This window comes from Mastomys coucha, unplaced genomic scaffold (genome assembly GCF_008632895.1).
Source record: "Mastomys coucha isolate ucsf_1 unplaced genomic scaffold, UCSF_Mcou_1 pScaffold6, whole genome shotgun sequence".
Taxonomy (NCBI): domain Eukaryota; kingdom Metazoa; phylum Chordata; class Mammalia; order Rodentia; family Muridae; genus Mastomys; species Mastomys coucha.
Window position 1 is genome coordinate 122,296,041 of NW_022196912.1, and position 10,345 is coordinate 122,306,385.

General features: G+C 46.9%; 1 protein-coding gene across 8 annotated transcripts in view; it reads left to right on the top strand.

The window, feature by feature from the left end:
• Positions 1–10,345, top strand: part of Eml1 (EMAP like 1) — a 180,937-nt gene that overhangs the window by 140,402 nt on the left and 30,190 nt on the right. For 6 of the 8 annotated variants that reach the window (XM_031355391.1, XM_031355395.1, XM_031355389.1 and 3 more), the window contains exons 5-6: positions 7,657–7,685; positions 8,402–8,452. In XM_031355391.1, coding sequence (XP_031211251.1) covers positions 7,657–7,685; positions 8,402–8,452 — 80 coding nt within the window. The remainder of the gene's footprint in view (positions 1–7,656; positions 7,686–8,401; positions 8,453–10,345) is intronic. The other 2 variants (XM_031355393.1, XM_031355392.1) reach the window with 1 other exon arrangement.

A 10,345-nucleotide genomic window follows, 5' to 3' on the forward strand; every position in this document is an offset into this window, starting at 1 on the left:
ATATATATATATATACATATATATGTATAATTATACATGTCTAGAACTGTTTAAGAAACTGGTAAGGAGCACCACCTAGAGGCTGATCATTAGCACCACACTTTAGCCTTAGTGTTTTGTGCTGGAGTCTCTTAAAGTGGCTTCTTGTGGGTGAAATTGGCCAAGTGGGAAGTCATTAGCATCCTGAGGTGGCTCTGTCCAATTTGTGGATGAAGAAGCAAAGCTTACCGAGGAGAAGCAGCCTGTGTAGCCCTTGATGCCTCTTCCACCACTTTTGGCTTTTGTGCCCACCTGTGTCAGTTTTTCCTAGAATCCATTCCCACTTCTCAGACTCGTGGAGATCTGAGCATCATCCCATGAGGGTTTGAATTCCCCTGTGAACTTTCTCCTTTTGGTGAACCATTGTCTATAGGTGTGTGTGTGTGTGTGTGTGTGTGTGTGTGTGTGTGTGTGTACTCACCTGTGTGGACATGTGTGTGAGACAGAAGTTAATATCAGTTTTCTTCCTCAATCAGTTCCTACCCAGCTTTGAGGCTGGGTCTCACATTGAACCTGGAGTTAAACGATTGCCTCTGCTGGCTAGGCACAGACTCCCAGGGATCCTCCTGTCTCTCTCTCTCCCCCAGACCCCTCCTCTACCAGTACCACCTTTTCTGTGTGGGTACTAGGGATCTGGACCCTGGTCCTCATGCTTGTGTGGCAGGCACTTTAATGACCTGGGCACCTCCCCAGTGCCTGTAACTGCATTTTCCTATTTCTGGAAACTGCATAGAACCACTGACGTGATAGGGGCAGCGAGGTTCAAGGCTTGAGCATCTTTTTGCCTTGGTGACTCTCAGCGTGAGGAAAAGGTCTTGTCTTTGGGCTTCCTGCCTGGCTCCTGCATCCTGCTCCTAAGACCGCAGGAGGTTTTCCTTGCTGTCTTTTTCTTTGCCCTTCTATCATCTTTCTTCCCACTGCCTGTGAGCCCAATGCATAAGTGATGTGGAATCAGGACTCTGGCTTCTGCAGGGCACACAGATCACAAGACTGTCAATCATGCCCGGACAGTGGGGACAAGTCAGGTGAGCCACAGAAAGACAGCTATTTTAAGTCTGACACAAAGCTGAAGCCACTGTACTCTGGGCTAAAACAAAGCAAGAAAAGGGAAAGGGGGCAGGCCCCCCTCAAAGGACAGGCCCGTGCTGCATTTTTGGCAGAGTGTCAGAAAGAAAACACTTGGCTTTATAGGAAGAGGGGACTCATCAAAGGCCCAGAGTGGGCCGGCTGACGGGTCAGATTCCTAGAGATCCAGACAAAGGGGAATCCCACATTCTCACACACTCCTTTTCCATAGACCTTCAGGGAGTGCCCAGAATGGACTGGAGAGGAATGTGGGTGGGTATAGCAAGAGGCGTTCTAAGGCACACCAGGTCATCTGCCGTGTGTGAGGAGAGAAGCAGCCTGCAGGACTTGCTCCTCGTGCCACGCAGTGGTCACCCTCTTTTCTGCCCTGGAGTTTCAACAGTAAGCAGGATGAAGATCCTATATTCGTGGGCCTTTCTGCCCAGGGGGGAAGCAAAATAAAACAGGGCTCAAAGTGCTATAGACAAAAATGACCCAGGGTGGGGCAGGAGTTCAGACTGTGGGGAGCAGGCCCTGAGGGAAGACTGTAGTGTTGGCTGGACACCCAAGAAGGCCTCACGGGAAGTGGCCACTAGATAGACCCAAGCAGCAGCCCTGTGTCTCCTGCAGGCTGATGTCCAAGAGAAGAGACGGAAGCCAATGCCGAAGACTGGAGTGCTCCCGGCAAGGCCACAGAACACCAGCTACAGGCTGGAGACCAGAGCTACTCACCTGAGGGGTTAGAAATGGCTTGCCTGGGGCCATATATCAAAAGGGAAGCCCAGCGTTGAGATGGGAAGGCCAAACAGTTTTTACAGTCCCGTGCCCCTTGGCCATACTTCAGAGTTTAGAAAGTTTCGCCGACAGCAAATTCTGCTGTGTGTGTTTGAGTCAAGCTTGTGTCGAAGTGCGTGTGACTATCCCACCACCCACACCACACATGCTCAGAGTGGCCTGGACATCAAGGATAACAAGGGGTGATTTCCCTGATGCAGCATGGGCTGAAGGGTGACTTCTAGTCCAGGTACTTTGCATTGCATTTCAAGTTAGAACTCAGGAGAAAAGAGGTGATTTCAGGGAGATGCTCAGTTAAAGACAATGTGCAGGCTAGTTTTATGTCAGCCTGACACAAGCTAGAGTCATTTGGGAAGAGGGAACCTCAGTTGAGGAAATGCCCCCACCAGATTCTGTGAGCAAGCCTTTGGGGCATTTTCTTGATTGATGCTTGATGTGGGAGGGCCCAGCTCCCTGTGGGTGGGGCCACCTCTGGTCTGGTGATCCTGGGCGCTCGAGAAAACGTGAGGCATCAACTGTAAGCAGCACCTCTCCAGGACCTCTGCATCATCTCCCGCCTTCAGGTCCCTGCTCTGAGTTTCTGCCTTGACTTCAGTGACACATTGTGACCTCAGAGTTGTAAGCTAAAGATAAATCTGCCTCCCCAAGTTGCTTTGAGTCACAGTGTTTTGTCACAGCAACAGTAACCCCAACTAAAACACATAAACACTTGGGTTTTGAGTTTAGATTCCCAAAACTCATAAAAAGAATTGGACATAGTGGTAACTGTGCCTGTAACCATAATATTAGGGAGGGCAGAGATCCCTGAAGCTCATAGGTTGATGAACCTTGCCAGGTCAGTGAGTTCAGCGAGAGATTCTGTCCCAGGGGAAAAAAAAGGGTGAAGAACTGCCGCCTGTGCCCTGGACTACTCAGCCTGACCCTACCTGCCCTTGGGGTTGGAGGGGGGTCAATGACACAGACTCTGGGAGCAGGCGAGAAACGCCATAGCAAGCTCATCTGAACATGCTGCAAGCTCCTTTAATACCCTCCACCCCATTGGTCCCAAGAAAGCATCTCTTCTAAACTGCAGTTCCCCATTGGCTGGCATTGTCTGCGCCAGCAATCCCTGGTCTCTCAGGCAGTCTTCAATTAGGTCCTCCTACAGGAGATGCCTTTGCAGCTGCTTGGCCCCCACTGTTTACACAGAGGTGGCCCCACTGCAGTTCCTGCTACAAAGAATGATCAAGAAAAGTCATTTGACATTTGCCTCTGGCCATACACACACACATACATACATACATACATACATACATACATACACAATACACAAACACACGCACGCATACAGGCACACGCACCTAGCTAACAAGTATATGAACCCCACAGATGTGCGTGCATAAATAATGAGGTGGTAATAGGAATGGATCTGCTTTTTTTTTTTAATTCAAGCAACCAAAGATTGTCTCTAGCAGCATTTAAGAGGTGATTAAAGTGACCTCACAGGGGTCGCATATCAGATGTCCTATATATCAGATATCGTCATTAACAAAATTACAGTTATGAAATAGCAACAAACTGATTTTATGGCTGGGGGTTACCACAGCATAGGGAACTGTATTAAAGGTGGCAGCATTGGAAGGTTGAGAACCGCTGGATGAAACCAGCGTTCCTTGTGGCTATGTGGCTATGGCTTCCGTTCTTCTCTTTTGTTTCATAGCTTAAGGCTGGGAGAGCTGGCAAGTGGAGGGCAAATAGCTGGAATCTCCAGCTGGGATGCAAGGAGTGGCTCACGTGCCCTGCCCTCCCTGAGAGTCTGTGTCTGCTGTGTCTCTTTAATCCAACCTCTTGACTGTAACCCATTAATGGTCACGGTGCACCCATGACCTGACCTCTTGGGGTCACTCAGCACTGCTGCCACGGACCAAGCTTCCAGTTGATGGCCCTTTAGGTCAACCATAACAGTCTCTAGGCTCTTGTCTACAAAGGAGATGTAACCACCTTCCCATTGGCGGCTTCAGGGAGGTCCCAGTGAGAAGAAGTGGCTCTGAGGCCACACACTCTTCTTGTTCTTCATCTGGTGCCTCCCTCACAAGTTCTGCTTGCCCAAAAAGTGACCACGGTCCAACTGAGCCATTTCCTTCCAACCCTCTGGGGCTCTGATTTCCCAGGCGCAGTCACAGGTTGTCACTGTCTCCTGCGTGATGGGCACCGAGGATGGCTGTGCTCAGCAGTGATGTCCCCATAAGGGGTGGCCTCTGTTCTGCCCTCCTGTCATCCTTAGAACAGTTACAAGAGATGTGCCCACAAAGTCTACACCCACAAGTTCTTTCATCAAGACTTTGATGATTTAAAAAAAAAAAAAAAACAATGTATACAGTACTATGTTTTATTATGGCATTTGCCAATAAAATGTTTCAACTTAAAAATTTTAAGTTAAATTTAATTTTATGTGCATAAGAATTTTGCCTGCGTGTATGCCTGTGCTCCATAAAGAAGAGAGTATTGGATCCTGGGGAACTGGAGTTAGAAATGGTTTGACCCGACCTGCCTTGTAGGTGCTGAGAAGTGAACCTGGGTCCTCTAAAAGAAGAGATAGTACTCTTGATTGCTGAGCTATCTCTCCAGCCCACCTAAAATGTGTTTGTTAGTTTTCCTTTCTCTTTTCTTCCACTTTTACCCTGTCCTCATGTATCCCGACCTTCCCACTTTTGTATTGCATATGTTCTATAGCCCTTCCTCACTCTTCCCCTCTTATGGTCTCCTTTTAGATTCCATAGCTGGGGCTGGAGAGATGGCTCAGCGGGTAAGAGCACTGACTGTTCTTCCAAAGGCCCTGAGTTCAAATCCCAGCAACCACATGGTGGCTCAAAACCATCTGTACAGCTACAGTGTACTCATATACATAAAATAAATAAATAGATGTAGATTCCATAGCCTATACCCAATTACACACACACACACACACACACACACACACATTGCAAGCTAGGATCCACATTAGAGAGAATGTGTGTGCTGGCTAGTTTTATGTCAACTTGACATAGTTGAGAGGAGGGAACCTCAAATAAGAAATGCCTCCATAAGGTCAGGCTGCAGGCAAGCCAGTAGGGCACTTCTTAATTAGTGATTGATGGGAGAGGGACCACCCATTGTGGGCGGGGCCATCCCTGGGTTGGTGGTTCTGGGCTCTGTAAGATTGCAGGCTGAGCAAGCCATGAGGAGCATGCCAATAAGCAGCACCCCTCCATGGCCTCTGCATCAGCTCCTGCTTCCAGGTTCCTGCCCTGCCTCCATTCCTGTCCTGACTTCCTTCAGGCATGGATTGTTACCTGGAAGTGTAACCTGAAATTAACCCTTTCCCCACTGTGTTGCTTTAGTCATGGTGGTTTATCCCAGCAATAGTAACCCTAACTAGAGCGATGTTATCTTAGTTAACACAATATATTCCAGACCCATACATTTCCTGTAAATTTCATTTTTCTTTGCAGCTCCAATGCCAAAGACCAGCTTTGGTACCAGAGGGTAAACTGAGGTAGGCAACCTATGAGGGGTCAGTGTTGAGAGCAGCTGATATAGGTGGATCCAGATTCTTAACAGGGGCTGTAGCGGTTAGAGAAGGGATGGGGGAATCAAACATTCATACACAATTTACACACATACACACACAAGGTATGGTTGGAGCAAGGACAAGTTCCTTCAAGTTATTTCTTTTCTTAACCCTCTTTTTAAGCCCCTAGAGACAGTTTTTTCTATTAGGAAGAAAATTACCTCATAGCCACAGTTACAAATTCTCCAGAGATAATCAACATAAAAACACTCTACAAAAATACAAAAGAAAATTACAACAGGATATTGATTACTTATCCCTTATATGAAACTTATATCTAACTAAACAATTCTCCTCTATCTTTCTTTCCAAAATCTCATAGTGACCTCAAAGCAGTAATTTTTAGTCATTAATTGATAAAGTTTAAACAAGCCAAGTCTATAACTGCAAATTTTTCCTCATGGTTGGTCAGCGACAACCTACACCTACTAAGAAGCAAGTCATTTTTCTTATGTCTTATTTTTGAAGTTGAGTAGGCTGGCTAATCATCTATTTTCTGTTCTTATATCCATGATGGAATTATTTGCTCTTTATTGTAACCTGATTATTTCCTGGTGCACACTGAAAACCTGTTACCTCGACCCTAGATCACAAGACCTGAGAACTCAGGCCCATCCTAGAGTGTGTCCTTACTTTGATCATTAGCTGATTCTTCTCGCTTCTGCAGTTATGAGCTTGTAATGCACACATGCTTGCTGAACTTCTTTCTCTAACTCGAGCACCTTTTGCCATTCTATCTGGAAGGAAGGGCAGACTTTATTCTTAATTCTAACTTAAAACTTTCTATCAACTGTCCTAATTCCCTAACTTTACATTTTCTATCAACTACCCTAACTTCCCAAAATTACTTAAATCAAACTAGCCTTCTTTAAAGATTACTTAAATCAAGTCAGAAATTCCATAAAATCATTAATTCATTTAGACAGCATTATCTCAAGAATTTTCATATTCATGTTGAAACTTGCCCAACAGAGTGGCCCATCACCCAGGAAGTAATCACACCAGGCTCTAGGCAGCCAGGGTCCCTCAGTGTCCACTCACACCAAGCCACATGAATGAGGACTATGGCAGTGACAAACAGGAGAAAGCACATCTGTAGCAAGAAGCCATCAGCCCTGGGATGAAGTCTCTGAGACTGTGCTGTACCAGACCTCACCTGTCACAGCTGAGCAGGATGAGGGGCCATCTCCAGGGAACTCACTTGCCCACTGCAGCTCTTCCCCATGGTGTCCAACTGCATAAAACTCTGTTGTATGTCTGTACTTCATTTTTATTCTTTGATTGATGGACATCTGGATGATTCCATCTCTCCTGTTGATGGAAATACTGCTAGTTCTAGCCCTTCCATTGATGTACATCTGGCTGGTTCCAGCCCTTCTGTTGATGGACATATAGCTGGTTCCACCCTTTGCTGTTATGAATAGTGGTGCAGCCATAAGCATGAATGTGTAAGTATCTCTGTAGCCGGAAATAGGACTCTGCTCATTTTAAGTAAGTTCCTTAAATGGAAGAGAGAAGAAAAGTTAAAGTCAATCTTACACATTAGCCAGGGCCACTCTCACCTTGACTAGCCAGCTGTCTCTAACCCATATTTGTTCTTAAACAGGATTACAATTTTATTCACTTAATTTTGAACATTTTATATATGTACACGTTTCCTTTGCAATGAGATTTGCCTTGTTTACACACCATGCATGTGGAAAATGGCTGTAGCATGGGGCTGTGGAGGTGTGAGAGGAAATGCCCCAGGTGCCCTTTAAAAAATATGTGGTGGTGCTGGGGAGATGGCTTAGCAGGTAAAACACAGCAGGTGGCTGAGTTCAGATCCCCAAAGCCACAGAAAAGCCAGCTGTGCACCATAGTACTCTTGTAAACCCAGAGTGAGGAGGCAGAGATGGGCACTCTCTGGAGCAGCTGGCCAGCCACACTAACTGAAGCAGAGAGCTCTGGGTTTGGTGGGAGTCTGCCTTCATATGGGAGACAGGGCATAACCAAGGAAAAGCATGACAGTGTCCTCAGACCTCCACATGAACATGCATACATGTATGTCCACATACATGCAAGCACATATCTATACATACATATATGTGCAAATATATACATATATTTTACACACATATAAATAAATAAATATTGTGTTTTTTGTTTTTCGTTTTTTATTTTCACAGCAAACCCAAGGAGCCTGCATTCAGTCCAGGTAAGCTCTGGTTTCATTCTCAGATTCAGGGAGAGGGGATATAATTTAGAACTTGACTGAGTGGGAAACAGACAATGATAACCTCAGAGCCAGGCCACTGGTACTCAGGAAACAGGTCTGGTGCTTGTGAGTGTCACCGATAACAGCAGGGTCACCAGTAGACAGGCGACAGGCATAGCGACTCGACTCAGACCCACGTGGAGGTCGGTGAGGGTTAGAGCAGGAACTTCAGTAAGGATGCCCTTGGTCCCTACCTGCCCCACCGACCTCTCCTGCCCTTCTGCCCTCCGTAAAGCTGTTCTACCCTCTTCAAGATCCTTGCTCCCATCTGCTTCTAATTTCCTAAATTGCAAGCCATTAGTACTTCATAAATGGCTATCTCTAAATCACACTTTCTAAGAAAGCAGATACTGCTTTCTCTCTTTTTAGCATATTAACTGTATTTTAAGATAAAGTTAAACACGAAAAAAGTTACAAATGTGTAATTAAATAAATTCATCTGGTTTTAGTTTTTCCAGTTTCCCTCCCCCCCCCACACACAAAATAAAGATTAATCCCCAAAAATGTAATGACCTCAAACCCACAGGCATGCAACCTAAGCATACACGTCAGGATACATGCAACATCCTCTTGTCCCCTTGTCCTCTCGGGGGCCAGGGTAACACCCCAGCAGACAGGCCAGCCACACTTGCTGTACCTGCCATCTCTTTGTCTAGCCCTTCAGTCTCCGAAACCCCAAGGGAAGCGTCGGGTGACACACTGCAAAGGTAGGCAGAGCCTCCCAGCCCACAGCTCTCTGCACACGGCTGCTGCCCCAGCCCAGAGCTGTTCTCATGCAGTCAGAGGCCTCCACGCATGACAGCATTTCTGTTATCTGCCTTAAATTCAATGCACCTCTGAACATTCACTTGGATGGGCTTCAACATGCGGCTGTGATTTGGACCGTCTGATTGTAGGAGGTCTAAAAGATCTGGAGAGAGCTCTCAGGCATCCTCTGGAGTGCCCCCTGTTTGGCATGAAGCCCTGCACCGCTGACCTCTCCCCACGAGCACGCACCTCTGGGCTTGGTGATTGTGTGCTGTGCTCCTAACGTGTCTGCAAGCAGCATTGCTTCCCCTCGTACTGATTGTGGACGTAGGCCGTCCCCGTTCATAGTACACAACGGCACATAGTTAACGTATTGTTTTGTCCTAGTCAGCAGTGTTTAATGGTGAGGTAAGGAAGCATCACTCATAGGCATTCTTCACTGGACCGGAACCACCACATGACCTCAACAGACTGTTCACACGCACTGTCAGCACCCACAGCGGGCTCTCTAGTTCTCTGGCTTTCAGAAATGCCATTATATGGGCGTTAGTCCTAGCACCCTGGCTGGGCTGATCCACTTCTTACTGGGTTAGCACAGTGACTTTCCATTTCACTCTGAACTCCACCATTCCTGACTCCCTATGCTCTAAGGAAGGGCAGGCGGCTGCCTTTTAAATCTGCCTTTGTGATCACCACGGGATGAACAGGCAACTTGGGTGAGAGGCTAGAGTAGGCAAGGGGTTGAGAAGAGAAGAGGAGGGAAGAGCTGGAGGCGAGGCTCAGGGGAGACAGCTCATGAGGTGCTGAGACACTTCTGGCCGGCCAGGAGAATCCTCGTGGGGTGGATATAGAAGATGAGGTCAGATAATCGAGAGCCTGCCATGGCAGTTCACAATGGTAGTTTGTACTGCTAGACGTAGTGGTAAGCAAGCAGGCAAAGGACCAGGATGGATGAAGAGTCAGATGAAGTGCACTTGAGGCTCTCTGGCATTGGCAGAAGTATATGAGGTCACTTGGGGGGACATTAAGAGAGCCTGCATCAATGGCAGTCTTGGGTGAGCCGATCTGAATACAATCAGGGAGGATGGGGTCCACATAGAGGACATCCCAACCATCACAGGAGCAGTGGCTGGACCAGTGTGCCTGGGGATGAGTACATTCGTGGCTCTTATCAAAGTCAAGCTTCATTAAACCCAGAGTGAAGAGTGTCCCGGGCATTGGGATCTGAAGTGTGTGCATGTGATGATAAATACTTGCATGCGCTGTGTGACAGTCCTTAGCCTCTGAAGCATGGTGATTCTCCCAATTTATCCTGTTCTCTCTGAGGTGATTTTCTGTCGGGTTTGGTGCAGGTTTTGCTGGCCACCCCTGTCTGGGTTAGATACCATTGATTCTGGATTCTCCAATCTGCAAGAGCATCAGAATGGAGACTCTGACTCCGAACTCATCAGGAGTCCATGAGACCTTTTCACTCAGAACACCCCAAGTGGATGGGGTTTGGGGGGTGGGGTGACACAGAAGTTGCCTCAGATCAACATTTTTTTTTTATTTTGGCCCTTTTATTTACTTATATCCATTTATTGGAATACCAAAGTTATTTTAGGGGCCTAGAGAGATGGTTCAGCAGTTAAGAGAACTTGTTGCTCTTGCAGAGGATCCAGGTTCAGTCCCAGCACCCACACAGCTGCTCACAGCTGCCTGTAACCCCAGCCCCAGGGTATCAACTGCCTGTAACCCCAGCCCCAGGGTATCTGATCCCCTCTTCTGACATGCATGTGGTGCATATAGTCATGTTCAGAAAAAGAATAAATCCTCTAAAACAAAGTTACTTTAATAGAACTAGTCAATTTAGA